At 32.8% G+C, this 21554-nt stretch overlaps 1 protein-coding gene across 2 annotated transcripts in view; it reads right to left on the reverse strand.

Annotated features, from left to right (window-relative positions):
• Positions 1-574: 574 nt before the first annotated feature.
• SNTG1 (syntrophin gamma 1) overlaps positions 575-21554 on the reverse strand; it is a gene marked incomplete at both ends in the record, with an annotated part of 354349 nt that continues 333369 nt past the window's right edge. For both annotated transcript variants that reach the window (XM_080802473.1, XM_080802472.1), the window contains one exon: positions 575-733. In XM_080802473.1, the coding sequence (XP_080658599.1) occupies positions 575-733 (159 nt within the window). The remainder of the gene's footprint in view (positions 734-21554) is intronic.

Raw genomic sequence — 21554 nt, forward strand, 5'->3', positions numbered from 1 at the left:
ATCTTAGGAATAGTTGACAACAAGATAAAATTGGAATGCCAGTGTCATCTTGCAGAATGAGAATGCAGGGAAAATCTACATTAGCAAATTAAAGTGCTTTCTTCTTTGACGAAATTTTTTACATGCTATTTTCTTCACTGCCATGTGGTTTATTTGCCTCCTTTATATCACTCAAAATTCAATGATAGGGCATTAGTTCATGATCTGGCCCAACATGTATTTGTCATACCAAATAATCTAAAATACAGAAATAACCATTTAAGTGGTATTTTTATTTATAGGTAGCTTACAATTTGTATATTATTTACATACATTGAATCATTCATTCTTTTGTCTTCACTTTCGATGGTACAAATAAACTGAGAACAAGCTGTTATGTTCATTTGAGATTATTCACAATGTCTTCAAAGATAGAAGTGCTTTTGAGATCCCTTATGACCTTGCTTTCTGTTCAAATTTCAAACTGAATTCACTGTTTACTTGGTGATATGATTGTTTCTCCAGGGTCTAAAATGATGATTATGTTTATTTTCTTTATATAGTCATAGTAAGTGACAATGCAAATCTCGGTATGTCAAGTTGTGTACTTTGCTTTGCTTGTAGTAGCAGAGCTGGCAGCAGCAGAAGCGGTAGCCTGATTGCCTAAAAAGAGAGGGTCCAAACAAGCTACTTTGGCAGCAAAAAATGAATGAATGCAGTGAAGAACAGCAAATAGATTTGAAAACTCCAGCTCCTGAAAGGGAAAAAGAAATGCTTTAGATAAAATAAAAATCAGTTTCTTTAAAAAAGTTGATAATAACTAGACAACTAGACAATGAGTTTTTTTCCAAGCTCAATAAACATGATTTGAATCAATATACATTGAATCTATGTATATATCAAATGTATAGAAGCTATAGAAATGTTTAATCAATATATAAATATCAGATGTATTACAGATTTACTTCAAAACATGACAGTCTAACAGCTAGAATACTAAGCATTTTTGTTATCTATGAAAGTCATTTCAGTATTGATAAATGCTAGATAGAAATATATTTGATCAGAATAAAATTTTATTCTTGATAAAGTACAAAACATGGGAGTAGCTTAAAATATATTTTTAATCTCTCTATACACATTTCACATGATAGATTTGGATTGAAATAATTTAAAAAATATTCTCTATTACTCCCTAGAATAAGTTACAATTTATCATAAGTCACTGAATAAGAAATGCTGAAAGTGAAAGATTATGAATGTTTATGGCACTAGGAGCCAAATCGTTCAATTCCAAAATATACTGCATGCATTAATCTTAAATGTAATTAATTTTAATTGTTGTATTTGGTTGTTTAAATTTGTTGTATTTGGTTGTTAAAAAAAAAATCAGCCAAGGCCCACTAATCATTTGGATTTTTTAAAATATGCTTCCCATTTGGATCCTTAAGGAAATATGTGGCCCACATTGGAAAAAAAAAACAAACAGAAAAGAGTTTTGTTTTGTTTTGATTATTTTCAAGCCAGGAAAGATGTCAGACTAGCTGTAAAATCATGAGGTGATGCTCAGTATAGATTTTAAAAGCTGACATCAGCTTTGGTGATCAGGTATGGAAAACCATCACTAGTCCCATAAAATGTTTTAATTCCAAGAGGGTTGAGAAAGGCAAATTCATACATATGTTTAATGGAGTCTATATGATAAATATCACAAAAAGGATAACTAGAGGGTAGTAAACAATATGAAATTGCCTACAAAGCTGTTGCTATATAATTCATATTTACAATAAAAGATGTAGAATTACAATTTATATCCACATTAGTAATAGTGTTTGCAATTTGTAGTGTGTGATGATGGAAAACAATACAAAGTATCTATTTAATTGGGAGATATCATATGTGTTATGCACCAGGAAATTATTTAAGCAAAATAATTCACCTTTAGAATAGTTTATCAGATCATGCAGTAGAAGCACAATAGAGCACAACACAAATTCATTCATAGTTCTGTAAAATATACATAATATACATTAAATAACTATGCTTTCTCAGTAATTCCCTTCAAAACATTAGTATTTCATAGTTGGCAAATGTTGACTTACTCTAGAAAGCAGTGAAGATTTAACTATTCTAATTTCCTAAAATACTTCAATCTAAAAATGATTTTAGTTATTCCATCATAATTATTTCAGAAGCTTTATTCTTAAGAATCCACTACAGTGGCACTATGATATGTTACTTGTCAACTAGCAGCTTTTCTATTGCCTTAACTCAACTTTGAAGTCCTCCTGTTCTTTATGCAGCCAGATTATGAAGATTCTGAATTACTTTTGATATCAATCCATATTAAGGGCATCAGATATGAAAAGGGTGGTAAAATTTTAGAAAATATGAAATGTGCCTATGTACTATTAAAAAAGAAAACAATAAAAATATGCAATTCACTCTTGATAAAGGGGAAAATTGAATATTGCAAGTAGGCAAAATATAACAACTTTTTTCAAAAATAATTCTGCCACATCTTCACTAATTTGGAGATTATAAAAATAGATATGTAACTATACAGAAATTTTTTTTAAAGATGTTATTTATTTATTTGACAGAGATCACAAGTAGGCAGAGAGGCAGGCAGAGAGAGAGACAGAGAACGAGGAGGAAGCAGGCTCCCTGCTGAGCAGAGAGCCCGATGCGGGGCTGGATCCCAGGATCCTGAGATCATGACCCCAGCCAAAGGCAGAGGCTCAACCCACTGAGCCACCCAGGCGCCCCCAGAAATTTTTAGAAAGGTTAATATTCTCAATTATTCATGCCTTATAAATTGTAACCTAGTTATTTGGTGTAGATTGGCACTGTAAAATTTTTATACCTTTTTTCAGGGGAGTTAGGGGTAGAGAGGAAATAATAGGTAAAAAAGAGAAAGCAGGAAGCAGAGATGCGTTCAGGTTTGGTTCTTGATACCAATGTCAACTCATTTTTCCTCTGTCTCAATACTCACTTTTGGCCACTATATCCCTTCTTGGGGCTTCAATTATCACTTCTTTCTATATATATTTTTACTCATTTCTAATATGACTCCTAGACCTACATATCCATCTACTGCTGAGCATCCACAATGGCATCCATCAAATTATTTACCTCCTTGTAATAAAGTTCTTCTGAACCCTATAAATCTCACTAAACTTAAGTTCTCTTCAAAATTTTTAGCATTCATTCATCCAATTAATATTTATTGTGTGCTTAATATGCTTTTAGTCTTTTTCTGGGTGGAAAGATATAAATACTGAGCAAAACAGACCAAAAAAGTCTTGAGGGTCTTACAATCTAGTGGCAAAAGACAATATATAAGGGCATAAATACATTAAATATAATATTAATGAATATGTTTGCAAGTACAGTAAAGATAACAAAACAGAGAAGAGAGAAAAGAGTGTAGAAGGAGTTGCAAGACAGGAAAACCTTCATTGGCATGTGTGCAAAATCTGAAGAGGACAAAGGAATAAACCATTTGAATGTTGTAAAACAAACAATTCCAGACAGATGTGTTATTTCAAAAGCCCTGAGAGACATTCTAGGAGACTTTGAGTTAAAGCAGGGGGCTATTGTGGGAACTGAATGAATTAAGGAGTAATTAATAGGAAATGAAGTCAAAGAAATAACACAGGTCAGAATTTGGAGTGCCATATGGACTCTTCATGAGTTTGACTCTGAGTGACATGGAAAACCATGGGAGATTTTTGAGCAGAGTGTGATAAGAATTGACATAAGTCTTAAAATTATAATTCTGAAAAAAATCATAATTCTGAGCTCTATGGAAATAAGATAGAAAAAAGGAGAAATATTATAACATTTTTAATAAGGAAAGGTATGGAATTTGTAAGTAAAGTTGGGTCAAGGATGATTCAAAAATATTTGATTGAGCAAATGAAAGGAGAGTGTTGTCATTTACTAAAATGGAGGAATTACAAAAAAAATAGGTTTGGGATGAAAGACCAAGATTTTGGCTTTGGACCTGTTATATTTGAGAGCATATTAGAATGACAAGGATAATTATATAGCTCTATATATTAGTGTAGACTTAAGGGAAAAATCAAGGTTGGCATAAAATTTAGGATGTGTTGGCATATAGATGAGATAAAGAATAAATCTGTGATCTGAGTGAGAAGTTCAAGGTGTGGAGGGTATGTAGAAAAAAGGATCAAGGGTTAATCCTGGGGATCCTACAATATAAAATTAGGAAAGATAGGGAAGAACCAGCAAAGAAAAGAGAGTGGTAGTTGCCACGGGAAGAGAGATAAAACAGAGAGTCTGGTAAAATGAAAACTGGAAATTGACTATTGGATTTAACATTTTTATCCTTGACAAAGTAGTTTAATGGAGAAGTGGATGCAAAAGATCCATAGGAATCAGTTCACAAGTGATTAAGTGAAAAAAAAAAAAAAAGAGCAAGTTTAGATAGTAATCTTTTAGAGAAGTCTGTTTTTCTTTCTTAAATGAGCAGAGAAATTAATCAGTAAGTGAAATCAATAATATTTATCTAATATTTAAGAAATTAGGAAGCACCTAAATATATACAGCAGATATTAAAAGATCTAAAGGGATGGGGCACCTCAGTTTGTTAAGCAACTGCCTTCCGCTCAGGTTAAGATCAGCTCAGGTTAAGATCCTGGAGTTCTGAATCCTGCTCAGCAGGGAGTCTGCCTGTCCCTCTGATCCTCCCCCCTCTCATGCTCTCTCTCTTTCTCTCTCCATCTCTCATTCTCTGTTTCTCAAGTAAATAACTAAAATCTTAAAAAAAATTAAAAGCTCTAAAGAAAGAAATAGCAATACAATGAAAGTAGGGGGCTTTAATACCTCACTTGCATCAATGGATAGATCATCCACACAGAAAATCAATAAAGAAACGTCATCTTTAAACACCATGTTAGACCAGACATTGGTGATGAGAATATTATATAAGAAAATTCTAGAGACTCCTCCAAAAATAGATTAGAACTAATAGGCAAATTCAGTAAAATTGCAGAGTACAAAATTAATATACAGAAATCTGCTACATTTCTATACACGGTAGTTCATTATTAAAAGAACTATCAGAAAGAGAAATTAAGAAAATAGTCTCTTTTACAATGGAATAAAAAACGATAAAATGCCTAGGAATGAATATAACCATTGAGGTATATGACCTGTACATTAGACACCAAAAAACAGAGAGAAAGAAGTTGAAGACACAAATAAATGGAAAGACATTCTGTCCTCATGGATTAGAAGAATTAATACTGTTAAAATGTCCATGGGGCACCTGAATGGCTCAGTCAGTTAAGTGTCTGCCTTAGGCTCAGGTCTTGATCTTGGGGTCCTGAGATCAAGCCTGGCTTGAGTTCCCTGCTTGGTAGAGAGTCTGCTTCTCCCTCTCCCGCTGTCCCTCCCCGTCAACTTGTGCACTCTCTCTCTCTCAAAATAAATACATAAAATCTTTAAAAAAAAAGTCCATGCTACCCAAAGCAATCTATAGACCCAATGTAATCCCCATCAAAATTCCAATGATATTTTTGATAAAGATAAGACAAATGAGCTTAAATTTTTATGGAACCACAAAAGACCTGAATAGCCAAAGCAATCTCTAGAAAGAACAAAGCTGAAGTCATCACACTCTCTGAATTCAAACTTCTTACAAAGAAATAGTTGTCAAAACGATATGGTATGGGCATGAAAACAGACACATAGATCAATTGGGAATGAGAATCCAAAAATAAACTCATGCATATATATATTTAATTAATTTAAAACAAAGGAGCCAAGAATATACAATGAGGGAAGGACAATTTCTTCAATAAATGGTGTTGGGGAAACTGGACAGTGTTAGGGCCGATTTAATGTTAAAACCTGTTTAACTATTAGGGCCTGCTTAGCCAGAGCGACTCCATATTACCTGGGTAGCCATATTGTTGTTTATATCTACGGACTTCATTCTGGGAATAAATGCCCCAGCAGTTCTAAACACCCCAACATGCCCCAGCAGTTCCAAACATCCCAGCAATTCCTGGTATTGGTTCTGCTTATCTATTCCAGGAGTAAACACCCTAACAATAGAAGCCACATACCTTGTGGTCTGCAGTTATGTTCTATAAAACCAGCCTGTGAGATCGGGATGGGGTTACTCTTTTCAGAGGCGGCCCTGGCTGGTCAGTCTAACTTCTAATGCTTGGCATAGAATAAAGCTTTGCATAACTTTCACTTTGTTTCAGTCTCATTCCTTTGATAACAGACCCCAACAACAGTCATATGCAAAAGAATGAAACTAGACCACTATCTTATACTGCACATAAGATTCAACTCAAAATGAAGTTTTAAAACCTGAAGAAAAATGGTTCAAGTTAAAATTAATTAATTAATTAATAGAGCTTAATTATAAATCTAAGGCATTTTTCTTGAGGTCATCACCCCAAGAATTTTTTTTTAATTCATTTTGCTAATCTGTTTTTTGTGTGGAATGCTTAATATATTTACTTTAAATGTAGTTATACATAAAGTATAATTTTGTCTATCATTTGCTATTTGTTTACAATATATTTTATTCTTTTATTCCTCTATCACTGCCTTCTTTTATGTGTGTATGCATATATAATTTTAATTCACTTGTTATTTTACTATATATTTACTTATCTTATTTATTCTGGAGAATACAATTAACAACTTAGAACAATCTGGTTCAGATCAATACCAATTTAATTCATAGTATTTAAAAATTTGTATTTTAATTTAATTTAATTGTATTAATTCATAGTATTTAAAAATTTGTTCCCCCTTCCTTTATGCTATTGTCTTACATATTACATATTTGTAAATTGTAAACCCAGTGACAGTTTTATAATTTTATAATTTATATATATATTATATATATTATATATATTATATATAATATTTATATATAATATATATTATATATAATTATATATAAAATTATAATTTTATAATTTTATAATTTTTATTTTATGGAGTGATCTTTTAAATCAGTAAGAAGAACAGAAGAATTACAAACAAAATGTATTTATACTGTCAATTATATTTAATTATGGAATTAGCTTTAAAAGTATGCTTGATTTCTTCACGTTGATTCAAGTTACTATTCTCTTATTTTATTCTGAAGAACATTTCCTATAGTGTAGATCTACTAGTGACAAACTGTTGTTGTTGCTTAAACTAGTAAAGATTTAATTAATTTCCTCTTCATTTTTGAAGGGAAATTTAGCTAGATAAAGGGCTCTTGTTTGCTAATCTTTGTTTCAGGACTTAAATATGTCATTTTAGTGCCATGTGGACTCTATCGCTTACTTTTAGAAATCAGCTGTTACCCTTATTAGTGATTCCAAGTACTGTTGGAATCATTCTCTTGCTGCTTTCAAAATTCTTTACTTGAGCTTTTCAAAGTTCAATCACGATGTTTGTTTCTCTTTGGGTTTATCATACCTGGAATTCACTGAATTTCTGGGATTTGGAGGTTAATGCTTTTCATTATATTTGAGATGTTTTACTTCTTCAAATAATCATTCTTCCCCCTTTTTCCCTGATTTCCTTAGATTCTCATTATGTATGTGATTGATGCTGTCACACATTTAAGTTTCTGAGGATCTGTTCATTTTTACTCAGTTTCTCATTTTCTGGTCCCTAGATTGGATAATCTCAATTGATTTAGTGAGACTGACACATCATGAACTCTTCAAGTTCTCTCATTTTCTGTTCAAGTTCAAATCTTTTGTTTAATACCTCCAGGGAATTCTTTATTTGTTATTGCATTTTTATATGATAAAATTTGATTTGATTCTCTTTATTATTTCTATGTCTTTTTTGACATTTTCCATTTCATGAGACACATCACACTTTATTTTAATTCTTTGAGCATGGTTTCCATTAGCCTTTTGAACATGTATGTAGTAGATAATTATAAGTTTTTGTCTATTAAGTCCAATAGCTGGATTTCCTCAGGGGAAGTTCTTACTGATAGTTAATTTTCTTATGTAAGTGCCACAATTTCTTGATTCTTTAAATGTATCATAATTTTTATTTAAAACTGGACATTTCAATAACATACTTTGGAAAAAAGATTCTCATCCTTCCCTGGGATCTGAGGCAGTTTGATAGTTTGTTATTGTTCATCCTTTCTTCCTTTTCTTTTCTTTTTTTTTTTTTGTTTTTTTGTTTTTTAGTGACCTTCCTGACATAATTCATCATTCTGTAAAGACTGTATTTCCCATCACTGTTGCCAGTAGTCTCTTAGTGGTCCAGTGTTATAACGGTCTGACTCAGCAGGGCTGAGACATTAGGTCATGCACACAGCTCTACCTAACCATACATCATTATAGTTCTCAGGAAGATAATTAAGAGTTTTTCAATGCCCCTTATTCCTCAGATCTTAGTTTTAAGGTTTCCTTAGCATTTTGTTTGCCACTACTAAAATCACCAACTCAGGTAATTATAATGTGCTTCTGATTGTTTTCAACAAATACCAATAAATTCTTTGGTGTTGGGTTTTCTCAATGAACACGGTTTGAGTCATGTCAAGTAATGACAAGTACTACAAATGTGCTTTTCCATGGAGCTTCCAGATAGATCAAAGAAGATCAAATAATTACAATTTTCCTAGGGTAGGCTTTTTGAGAAACTCTAAGCCCGGTCTGTACTCTCCAGTGGCTTCGGGGGTACTGTTTTTCATAGCTGTCATGTTTTCTAAGCTGTTTGTTTTATGTTTGCTTTGTCTGTAATGAATACTTTACAGTTATTGCAAACATGGTTCCTTTGAAGTTCTGAAAAATTTAATCCTGATAATTTTGACTGATTTTTCATTGCTTTTCCAGAGAAGTGCCATTTTACAAGATTTTATTTTCCCATTCTAGAAATCCAACCCACACTTATATTTGATTTTATAAGATGCCTTAAGGTACAGTGATTTGCAAATTTTATGTGGTTTAGATTATTGATTTATTATTTATCTTGGCTTTCTGACTTTTAATTACAAGGCTTGTTGAATAAAAATAAAGACTCATTTAATTGTCAATCTATATTAATCTGCTTACTTTCAAAGGCTTAAGTACTTCTAGGATATTGATGTAATAGAATCTTATTTAGTAATATCTTATGTCATTCCCTAAGTTAACTAAAAGAATAAGATACTGATATATGTTATTACCATATTTATACCATTTCTCTAATATTAAGTTATTTGGTGAATAACAATATACCAGACAATGTACTGATATTCACTGGGACCATAAATTTGAAGAAGACATGACTTATGCACTTAAGAAACTCATATGGGATAATTTAAACAGTTGATCATAATGAAAATCTAAAAGACTCTAAATATGTACATATTATGAACAATTCTATAGCACTTGTTTTCACAATTAAATAATTTTTCAGATCAAAATCCAATTTTTCCCATTTTCAAATGATTTCATGATTATTGTAATTTTTAATCTATTTCCTTATTAAGAGAAGACAATACAGTACCTGGTTACTATACTCTATTTTAAGTTATTTTACCACGCAGGAAAATGCTTTCACGTGTATCTTTTTTTTTTTTTTTTAAGATTTTATTTATTTATTTGACAGACAGAGGGAGATCACAAGTAGGCAGAGAGGCACACAGAGAGAGAGGGGGAAGAAGGCTCCCCGCCGAGCAGGGAGCCCAATGTGGAACTTGATCCCAGGACCCTGAGATCATGACCTGAGCGGAAGGCAGAGGCTTAACCCACTGAGCCACCCAGGCACCCCATGCGTAACTTTATTCTTAAAATTTTGATTTTCAAAATGTTTTTACCTACATCAATAAAATAAAAATGTAATAACTTTCCTTCTATAAGTAAATGGTACTTTGGGCAAAAAGGAAAACAAATATATCACACCATGAACATTTCCCTTTGACAGTTACTTATTTTAGAGACAGTTAATGTATTTGTTTTACATTAAAGATGTCAATTTAAATTTATAGGTTAGCAAGTTAAGAAATGTTTTTGACTCCTAACACACATGACCAAGTTCAATATGCCTAAAGAGAAAATAGAAGACTTGAAAAATAAATTATGTACAAAGAAAAAGAACTCTCAATAGGAAATAAAAATGGTTTGGAATCCTCAGTGATTCCCAGGAGTTTAGAAGTTCTTTTAAAAGTAGAAGCATAAGCCCAGGTATCTCCTTTACCACATATTTCTTTTCATAATCCAATCAGTAGTTTGAAAAAACATTTCAGATAAAACAATGGGTATATAAATTATGTACACACACACAAATGACTTCAATTTTCCCCTGATCAATGTACTGATGCTTCAGTTTCTTTTACAGTATGAAGCACTACAAAACGTGGATGGATGCAGGACCAGCACTACTAAGTAGGTGTCCCTGCCCTAGCCTCATTTGTTTTTGTCCATAGTCTAAACAGCTGGTATTGTCAATAATTTGCAGTGAAAGGAAGAGAATCTTGGAATTTTATAAACTCTTTCATTCCAGATGCAAAAAAAAAAAAAAAAGTCAGAAATTGTGAAAAGTAGGATAGGAAGATGATCCTTCATTTCCAATGCAGAGGGAATTCCTTCATCTCAAATACCTACCCAGGTGTGCGAATATTAAACTTCCTCATCTATGAGACCTCAGTGCTAAATACAAATATGAATTCACTTAAATTGCCAGTCATTCTCCAAAAAGAAAACCAGCACACCATGAATTCTTAAGTAGCATCTTTGACAGACATTGAGCATACAAAATATTCCATCTATTGTGTTATATATTCAATCCTTACCATCAAACAGCAAAATATGTTGTCCCTACAGAGCTCTTTTAAGATAGGAATTTTATCCACAATTTATAATGAGAAAATGAAGATATATACAGATTAGCTAAACGTGGCAATGCTGGAAGTCAATTCTTGATTTTTTGATTTAAGTCTTACTGAACCTAACATTTGGGAAAAGTTATCCTCCAGCAGCATAGAGCCTCTGAGATGTTGGAAACTGGGGGCAGGAAATGGTTTTGGGGGAAAAGACTCCAATGAGCAAATCAACGGAAATGTGTTTCTATACTCTGCATTGTTCCACTAAATAGAAAAGCAATTCCTTTTTTCTTTCTTTTATTATACTGTGCAAAAAAGCACTACCTTGGCTTCCAGATCTCAAGTTTAGCAATTTAGGATTAACATGCTGTACAAACTAATTTAGGCAATATTTTAAGTGTTTCTTTTGAGGGAAACTGTTATTAAGTTTAATGATAAAGCCTCATTGATGTTTTTCAAAGACAACCTGTTTTGAAGTCAGAGGATTGTCTGGCCATATTATATCAAATTATGATTTGAAAAATACATATACATAAATACAAAAACAAGATATTAGAAGTAGTAAAGGAAAACAGATATGGTTAGAAAATTTAGTAGGAATGACTATAAGAATATGTTAGTAATCCTTCATATACTAGTGTCATATTTACAAAAGATATAAGCCACTTTTTTAAAGTTCCCAATAGCAATAAAATGAGATTTTTGGTAAACTGTTAAATAGCTACAATTTGCTCATGACTTCAACTGGGAACCATTTCCCTGTTCTACTAGGAAAGTTCTGAGAAGTTTAATGAGGCTCTGGAAAACAGATGGCAAATTTATTAAGCTTTCTGAGTAATGAAGTGAGAATTCATGAGAATTTATTTCTGTTTTCAGAGAAAAATGTATAATGGGGTTTTGTAATATAACATTGTTCTCATATACCCATAAAAAAATAACAAAAAAAAACATAAAAACAAAGTAAATTCCCCAACTCCCAGGTAAATCTACATGACTTTTTTCAGTATTTCTGAGACATTTTCACAACCAAAAAGTTAAATACTATGTAGAACTTCTAATTCTGTAATACTTGTGGCAACTCTAACACATTCCCCAAACAAACCATATTACTTGTTAAATAAGCTCTAGTTATAATGTATTTGTCTTGTAACTAGGAATGTACATAGTATTATTAAGTTAAAGCATGTTTTATTAACAATTACTTATTATTATATATGACAAGATATGCATCTACTGTCTAAACCATTTTTATCGCTTTTAAACCATTTTCAAGAGAAAAGAAGCACTGTAACAGCTTCCATATTTAATTTTTTTTTGACCCATAGTTCAAATGCTGGGGTAACCTTCTTTTTTATTTCTAGTAGTTTTATCATGATATCTTTGGCATATAAAATTATATGTATTTAAGATATAACTTGGTGTTTTGATACTTGCATACATTGTGAAAAGAGTGCCAAAATCAAGGTAATTAGCATATCATCACTTCTACATAACTAGCATTGTGTTTGGGGGTGGAGAGAAATTTTATCTTAATTATTCAAAACAGTGTTGTCAACTATCGTCAATCACATTATATAATAGATCACTATTCATCTTATGTAACTGAAATTTTATACCTTTTGACTAACATCATCTCATTTTCCCTCCCCCAAACCCCTGGCAATCACAATTCTACTTTCTGCTTCAGGATTTGACTATTGTAGATGCCACATGTGAGTTAGATCAGGCAGTATTTTTTTTTTTTTTTCTGTGTCTTGCTTATTTTACTTAGCATAATATCCTCCAGTTCCAGCCATATCACAAATGACAGGATGTTCTTTTTTACTAGCATAAATAACATTTCATTATGTGTATGTGTAACATTTTCTTTATCCAATCATCTGTCAAAGGACAGTAAGGTTTATTCTATATCTTGACTATTGTGAATAATGCTGCAATGAACATGAGAGTGCAGACATATTTTCGAGGTAATTATTTCATTTCATTTGGAAATATACCCAGGATTGGGATTGTTGGATAATATGATAATTCTATATAATTTTTTGAGAAATGTCCATATTGTTTCCCATATTGTCTGTCCCAAATTACATTGCCCCCAGTAGGGCACAAAGGTTCCCTTTTTTCCACTTTTTTGCCAACGTTATTAACTTTTGTCTTTTTGATAATAGCCATTCTAATAGGTATGAGGTGATATCTCATTAAGATTTTGGTTTAGGGGCACCTGGGTGGCTCAGTGGGTTAAAGTTTCTGCCTTCAGCCCAGGTCACTATCCCAGGGTCCTGGGATCGAGCCCTGCATCAGGCTTTCTGCTCAGCGGGGAGCCTGCTTCCTCCTCTCTCTCTGCCTGCCTCTCTGCCTGCCTGTGATCTCTGTCTGCCATATAAATAAATAAAATCTTTAAAAAAAAAAAGGATTTTGGTTTATATGTCCCTAATGATTAGTGATATTGGGCACCTTTTTATATAATTGTTAGTCATTTAAATTTCTTCTTTTGTGTCTATTAGGACTTTTGCCCATTTTTAAATAGAGTTATTTGTATTTTTGGTATTGAGTTGTATTAGTTACTTCTGTATTTTGAGGTTAATCCACTGTTAGATACATCACTTGCAAATAATTTTCTTTTTCTGTAGATTGCATTTCATTTTCTTGATTATTTTCTTTGTTGTACAGAAACTTTCTAGTTTGATGTGGTCCCCTTGTCTCTTTTTGCTTTTGTTGCTTATGTTTTGGATGTCCTAGCCAAAAAATTTTTGCCAAGACTAATTTCAAGGAGGTCCTTGCTTATGTTTTCTTTTAGGAGTTTTATGGTTTCAGGTCTTACATTTAAGTCTTTAATCCATTTTGTGTTGATTTTTATGTATGTTGTGTGTTAGTGATCCAACTTTATTGTTTTGCATACAGATACATGGTTTTCCCATCATTACTTGTTGAAGAACCTATACTTACCTTGCTGTACATGGAACACTTGTCAATGAGCAGTTGACTAAATATGTGGGTTTATTTCTGGAATATGTATCCTCTTCATTGGTCTATATGTTTACACATGTGTGTGTGTGTGTGTGTGTACACACACAAATATATATATATATATATATATATATATATATATATATATATGGTTTGGTTCCTATAGCTTTGTTTTGGTTCCTGTAGCTTTGTAACATAATTTAAAGTTGGAAAATGGGATCCTACAGCTTTCTTTTTACTTAAGATTGCTTTGGCTATTTGGAGTCTTATGATTTCATATGAATTTAAGATTTTTTATCTTTCTGTGAAAAACATCACTGTGATTTGGATAGGCATCACATTGAATCTACAGATCATTTTGGGTAATATGACTATTTAAACAATATTAATTGTTCTTTTTCATAAACATGGAAACACGGGATATCTTTCCTTTTGTGTCCTTTAGAATTTCCTTCATCAGTGTTTCAGAAACTTCAGTGTATAAGTCTTTCATCTCTTTTAAGTTAATTCCTAAGTAATGTATTATTTTTGTTGCTGTTGTGAATAGGACTGTTTTCCTAATTCCTCTTTCAGATAATTTCTTATTAGTAAATATTTATGCCACTGATTTTTATGTCAATTCTGTATTCAACAAATTCACTGAATTTATTAGTTTTAATGACTTTTTGTGGAGTTTTCAGTTTTTCCCTATTCAGTAAGATGTTAGCTGTGGGTTCTTCAAATTTGCCCTTATTATGTTGATATTTGTTCCTTTCATACCATTTTTTGGGCAAGTTTTTAATAATGAAAAGAGTCTGAAGATTGTCAAATGTTTTTCTGCATCTACTGAGATGATCATGTGATTTTTTTTTTTTTAGGATTTTATTCATTTATTTGACAGAGAGAGATCACAAGCAGATGAAGAGGCAAGCAGAGAGAGAGGAGGAAGCAGGCCCCCTGCTGAGCAGAGAGCCCGATGCAGGGCTCGATCCCAGGACCCTGGGACCATGACCTGAGCCAAAGGCAGAGGCTTAACCCACTGAGCCACCCAGGTGCCCCGAGATGATCATGTGATTTTTATATTTTATTCTGCTAATGTGGTATATCATATTGATTTTTGTGTGTTAAATCATTCATGCATCACAGTAATAAATCCAACTTATGATCTTTTTAATGTGCTGTTGATTCTGATTTCCTAGTATTTCACTGAGGATTTTTGCATCAATATTCATTAAGGATATTGGCCTGTAGTTGTTTTTTTTTTTTTTTAATCTTTGTCTGGCATTGAAATCAGGGTAATTCTACCTTCATACAATCATTCTGAGAGTGTTTCCTCTTCTATCTTTTTTTTTTAATGTTTTATTTCTTTTCAGCGTAACAGTATTCATTGTTCTTTCACCACACCTAGTGCTCCATGCAATCCGTGCCCTCCCTAGTACCCGCCACCTGGTTCCCCCAACCTCCCACCCCCCCCGCCCCTTCAAAACCCTCAGGTTGTTTTTCAGAGTCCATAGTCTCTCATGGTTCACCTCCCCTTCCAAATTCCCTCAACTCCCTTCTCCTCTCCATCTACCCTTGTCCTCCATATTGTTTGTTATGCTCCACAAATAAGTGAAACCATATGATACTTGACTCTCTCTGCTTGACTTATTTCACTCAGCATAATCTCTTCCAGTCCCATCCATGTTGCTACAGAAGTTGGGTATTCGTCCTTTCTGATGGAGGCATGATACTCCATAGTGTATATGGACCACATCTTCCTTATCCATTCATTTGTTGAAGGGCATCTTGGTTCTTTCCACAGTTTGGTGACCGTGGCCATTGCTGCTATAAACATTGGGGTACAGATGGCCCTTCTTTTCACTACATCTGTATCCCTGGGGTAAATACCCAGTAGTGCAATTGCAGGGTCATAGGGAAGCTCTATTTTTAATTTCTTGAGGAATCTCCACACGGTTCTCCAAAGTGGGAAAACTTCCAGACTCTTTTTATGAAGCCAGCATTACCCTGATCCCCAAACCAGGCAAAGACCCTACCAAAAAGGAGAATTTCAGACCAATATCACTGATGAATATGGATGCTAAGATTCTCAACAAGATCCTAGCAAACAGGATCCAACAGCACATTAAAAAGATTATCCACCATGACCAGGTGGGATTCATCCCTGGGTTACAAGGATGGTTCAACATTTGCAAATCAATCAATGTGATAGAACAAATCAATAAGAGAAGAGAGAAGAACCACATGGTCCTCTCAATTGATGCAGAAAAAGCATTTGACAAAATCCAGCACCCGTTCCTGATTAAAACGCTTCAAAGTATAGGGATAGAGGGAACATTCCTGAACTTCATCAAATCTATCTATGAAAGACCCACAGCAAATATCATCCTCAATGGGAAAAAGCTTGCAGCCTTCCCGTTGAGCTCAGGAACACGACATGGATGCCCACTCTTACCACTCTTGTTCAACATAGTATTAGAAGTCCTAGCAACAGCAATCAGACAACAAAGAGAAATAAAAGGTATCCAAATTGGCAAGGAAGAAGTCAAACTCTCTCTCTTCGCAGATGACATGATTCTTTATATGGACAATCAGAAAGACTCCACCCCCAAATTTCTAGAACTCATACAGCAATTCAGTAACGTGGCAGGATACAAAGTCAATGTACAGAAATCAGTGGCTTTCTTATACACTAACAATGAAAATACAGAAAAACAAATTAGAGAATCAATTCCATTTACTATAGCACCAAGAACCATAAGATACCTTAGAATAAACCTAACCAAAGAGGTTAAGGATCTGTACTCGAGGAACTACAGAACACTCATGAAAGAAATTGAAGAAGACACAAAAAGATGGAAGACCATTCCATGCTCTTGGATCAGAAGAATAAACATCGTTAAAATGTCTATACTGCCTAGAGCAATCTATATTTTTAATGCCATTCCGATCAAAATTCCACCAGTATTTTTCAAAGAGCTGGAGCAAATAATCCTAAAATTTGTATGGAATCAGAAGAGACCCCAAATTGCTAAGGAAATGTTGAAAAACAAAAACAAAACTGGCGGCATCACGTTACCTGATTTCAAGCTTTACTACAAAGCTGTGATCACCAAGACAGTGTGGTACTGGCATAAAAACAGACACATAGACCAGTGGAAAAGAGTAGAGAACCCAGATATGGACCCTCAACTCTATGGTCAAATAATCTTCGACAAAACAGGAAAAAATATCCAGTGGAAAAAGGACAGTCTCTTCTTCTATCTTTTGAAAGAGTTTTAAAAGTATCAGTATTAATTCTTCTTTGAATGTTTATTAATATTCACCTATGTATCCTTTTGAGTCTGGGTTTTTCTTTACTGGAAAGTTCTGATCACTAATTCAGTCTCCTTGCTAGTTATTACCATAATAAGAGCCATATCCATAATTAAATTTTCATTGTCAAATTTTTGTTATATTTCTGTCATTATTTCATTGGAGTTATGAAAGGTGATTAACTAAGAAGCTGACTCACTATGACAATTATATTTATTTAGACGTGGTATTAATAGTACTTTAAAAATATACTTCTACTTTTAGAATGATTTCCTTATTTCTCCTAAGTGTAATAAAAACTCTGGAAATGACATGTAAAACAAACAAAAGGACATTTTGAAAGGAGAGGAGAAGGCAGATAAACTAGGGATCCAGCGACCTCAGGACCTGATGAATAATATGGTAAAAACTCAGTTTTTCTTTTTGCATAATATATTCCAAAAAAGAAAGTAGAGAGCTTGGGCCCAGAAACACCAATGATTACAGACAAAACAAACAAATGGAAAAAACAAACAAAACAAAACAATAGACATCAACTCTATCTAGCCATATGATCTGAAAAGGGGCAGTCTACTCATTAATTACTCTACTCTGGACTAATGCTACAGAAAAACTGGCCTTACTCCCACTCCCACCAGCAAAGATCTAGACTCCCACTCTTGCCAAGTTGTAATAAGGTTATATCTTGTGCCACAAAGAATATGTCAACTAATTTAAAAAAAAAGTGAAATCATATAGAGTATGTTCTTTAAGCAAGTAGATCAGACAAGAAATCAATTCTAGAAAGATAATGGGAAAAATCCTAAAATACTTAGAAACTGAACATTACACTTCTAAAGAATTCCATTGATCAAGAAGAAAAACTTCAAGGAAATTAAAAACATTTATTTTCATTAAAATAGAAATGCAATTTATCAAAATTTGTGGAATGCAGTAAATGCTGTGATAAGAAGGAAATTTTGGAATTAAATATTTGTATTAGAAATAAGGAACTGTCAAATCAATGATCTTAAAATATAATCTTGTGAAATTAGAAAAAGAAGGGCAACATAAAACTAAAGCAACCAGAAAGAAACAAATTAATAAAGTTAAGACCAGATTCATGTAATTTATTCTAAAACTCTAAGAGAATCAATGAGAAAATAATTTCGGTTTTTTGAAATGTCTCTACTAAGACTAAGAAAAAAGTAGAGAAGAGGCATGAATTACTCACAGGAATGAGAGATATCATTATAAAATTTGCAGAACTTCAAGGTGAAATACTAAAATTAGGTGAAATAAAGAAGTGAAATTCAAAGTGAAATAAAGAAATAAGGACTATGGGGTGCCTGGGTGGCTCAGTGGGTTAAAGCCTCTGCCTTTGGCTTGGGTTTTGATCGCCCCACATCGGGCTCTCTGCTTGGCATGGAGCCTGCTTTTTCCTCTCTCTCTGCCTGCTTCTCTGCCTACTTGTGATCTCTCTCTGTCAAATAAATAAATAAAATCTTTAAAAAAAAAAAAAGAAGAACTATGGAAATACTATGAGAAAATTGACACAAATAAATTTGACAATATAGATAGAATTGACCAAGTCCTTAAAAAAATAAAAATGATCACAACTCATTTGAGAATACTAGATAATTTGAATAGCTATCTACTAAGTAAATTGAAATAATATTTTTTAAAAATCTCAAAAAGGAAACCTCCCAGCCCAGATATTTCCACTAGAGAATTCTACCAAATCTTTAAAGAAGAATCAACAATTCTACATGGTATCTTCCAGAAAAGATTCCAAACATTCCAAACTCATTTTATAAGACGTTTTATCCTGATATAAAAAGCAGGCAAAGGTAGCATCAAAAACAAACAGACAAACAAAAACACCAAAAAACTTTATAAACCAGTATCTCTCATGAACATAAAAGCAAAAATTCTTAAAATTTTACAAACATGGTTCATCACTATATGTAAAGAATTACACATTATTATCAGGTAAGGTTTATTCTAAGAATGTAAGATTGGTTCAACATTTCAAAACCAATGACTACATCTCATCTTATTAATAAGCTAAAACATTTACATGGTCATATTAACTGACACCCATTCACAATGAAAACTTTCAGGAAAACAGAAATAGAGGAGAACTCAACCTGAGAAAACTTCTGTTAAAGCCCTAAGCTCACAACACAGTTAATGGTGAAAGACTAAATGCCTTCCCCTAAAATAAGGAAGGAAGAGAATGTCCACAGTCACTACTGATAGTGATATAGTATTTAAATTTGTAGCCAACACAATAGGCAAGAAAATGAAAGCAATGTGATACAGATCAGAAAAAAATAAATATATCTTCCTAATATTCTCATGTGTTGATGATCTATGTAGATTTCAAGGAATCTTAAAAACAAAAACAAAAAACACCTAGAACTAATAGGTGTATTTATACTGGTTTTGGACAAAATGTAAATATAAAAACCATAATTATATTTCCATTTGTAACAATATTTGAAAAACAAAATTTTAAAAAACAATACCAATTACATTTTCTTGCAAAATGATTTTCCTAATTGTAAATCTAACAAAACATGCATGGGGTTTGTTTGGTGAAAAGTACACAATGCAGAATAATTCAATCAAAAAGATTTTTAAAAAGAGAAAAGTATCCAGTTTCCACTGCTTTAAGAAATCAACATAGCATAAGATGCAAATTCTCTTGATTGATTGTTTTATGACATCCTTATCAAAATACCAATGAAATTATTCATAGATACAGATAAGGTAATTAGAGAATGTCTATGGAAAGACAAACAGACTAGAATAGCTAAAGCAATTCTGAAAAATAAGAATAAAATAGAAGAAATCACTTTTCTTCATTTAAAGTATTATTATATAGTTAATGTATTCAGAATTATATGATATTGACAAAGAGGTAAATAAAACAAGAAATAACACCACGCAAGTATGACTAACTGATTTTTGACAAAACTGTAAAAACAATCCAATAGAGGAAAAATAGTCTTTACAACAAATGTTGCTGAAATAATTGGCATCTTTGGACAAAACGTCTGTTTTCTTAAATCTCACAGTTTACAGGAAAAAATGAACTCAAATGTGTTATACATTTAAAGGCAAGCCTATAGAACTTTTTTAAAAAATATTTATTTATTTATTTTTGAGAGAGAGAGAGAGAGAGAGAAAGAGAGAGAGAAAGAGAGTGTGTGTGCATGGGGAAGACGGAGACAGAAACTTTAGCAGACTCTCTGCTCAGCGTGAAGCACGTGTGGGTCTCAATCTCATGACCCTGAGATCACCACCCGAGCCAAAACCAAGAGACAGACCTTTAACTGACTGTGCCACCCAGGTTCCCCTAGCCTACAGACCTTTTTGAAGATAGTGTAGGAGAAAAATCTTTGACACCTGCGGCTTGATGAAGAATTCCTGACATGACATCAAAAGCATAATCTATAAAAGACATAATTGATAAGTGGGGTTTATGAAAATTTTAAGACTTTCTCTGCATGATACCTGTTAAGAAGATAAAAGCTAATCTTTGGAAGAATTAGAAGAAAATATTTGCAAACAACACATCTAACAAAGCCTCACGTATAGAACTCATAAGGGGCGCCTGAGTGGCTTAGTGTGTTAAGTGCCTGTCTTCAGCTCAGGTCATGATCTTAGGGTCCTGGGATCAAGCACCATGTCGGATCCCTGCTCAGTGGGGAGTCTGCTTCTTTTCCCCCTTCACTCCCTGTTCTTGCACGTGCTCTCTCTCTCTCTCCCTCAAATAAATAAATAAAATCTTAAAAAAAAACCCTCAAAAACTCAATAGTAAAACAAATAAATTATATAATTTAAAAGTGGATAAAAATAGACATTTTCACTAAAGGGAATATATAGATAGAAAATGGGCACATGAAAAGTTGTTCACCATTGCTAGCCATTTGGAAAATGAAAATTAAGACTATGATAAGAACCACTAAAATAAAAAGTAGTAACTATTTCAAATGCTGATGAGGAAACTGGATTCCTCATACATTACTATTGAAAATGTAAAACATTAATAATCACTCTGAAAAATAATTTGGCATTTTCTTCAAAACCGAACAAACATTTTCCATAGCACGGAACAACTGTGCTTCTGGGCATTTATCCCAGAGAAATGGAATCTCATATCCATGCACATTATTGTTCATAACAGCTTTATTTGCAATAACTCAACACTGGAAACTAGCAAACGTCCCTGAACAGGTAAATGGGTAAACATATATCCAAATCATGGAATACTACTCTGCAACAAAAAAGAACAATTGATTAATATACAGAGCAATTTAGACAAATCTCAAGGCCATTACGTTGAGTGAAAAAAGTAAAGCTCAGAATGTCACATACTGCATAATTTATTTTACATAATAATCTCAAAATGACAAAATTATGGAAATGAAAAAGTGGATTAATTGTTCCTATGATTTAGAAATGGTAGAAATGAGAGATGGATCAACATGATGAAGGAAGTCCTGTT

This window comes from Martes martes, assembly GCF_963455335.1.
Source record: "Martes martes genome assembly, chromosome: 4".
In the NCBI taxonomy this organism is placed as follows: domain Eukaryota; kingdom Metazoa; phylum Chordata; class Mammalia; order Carnivora; family Mustelidae; genus Martes; species Martes martes.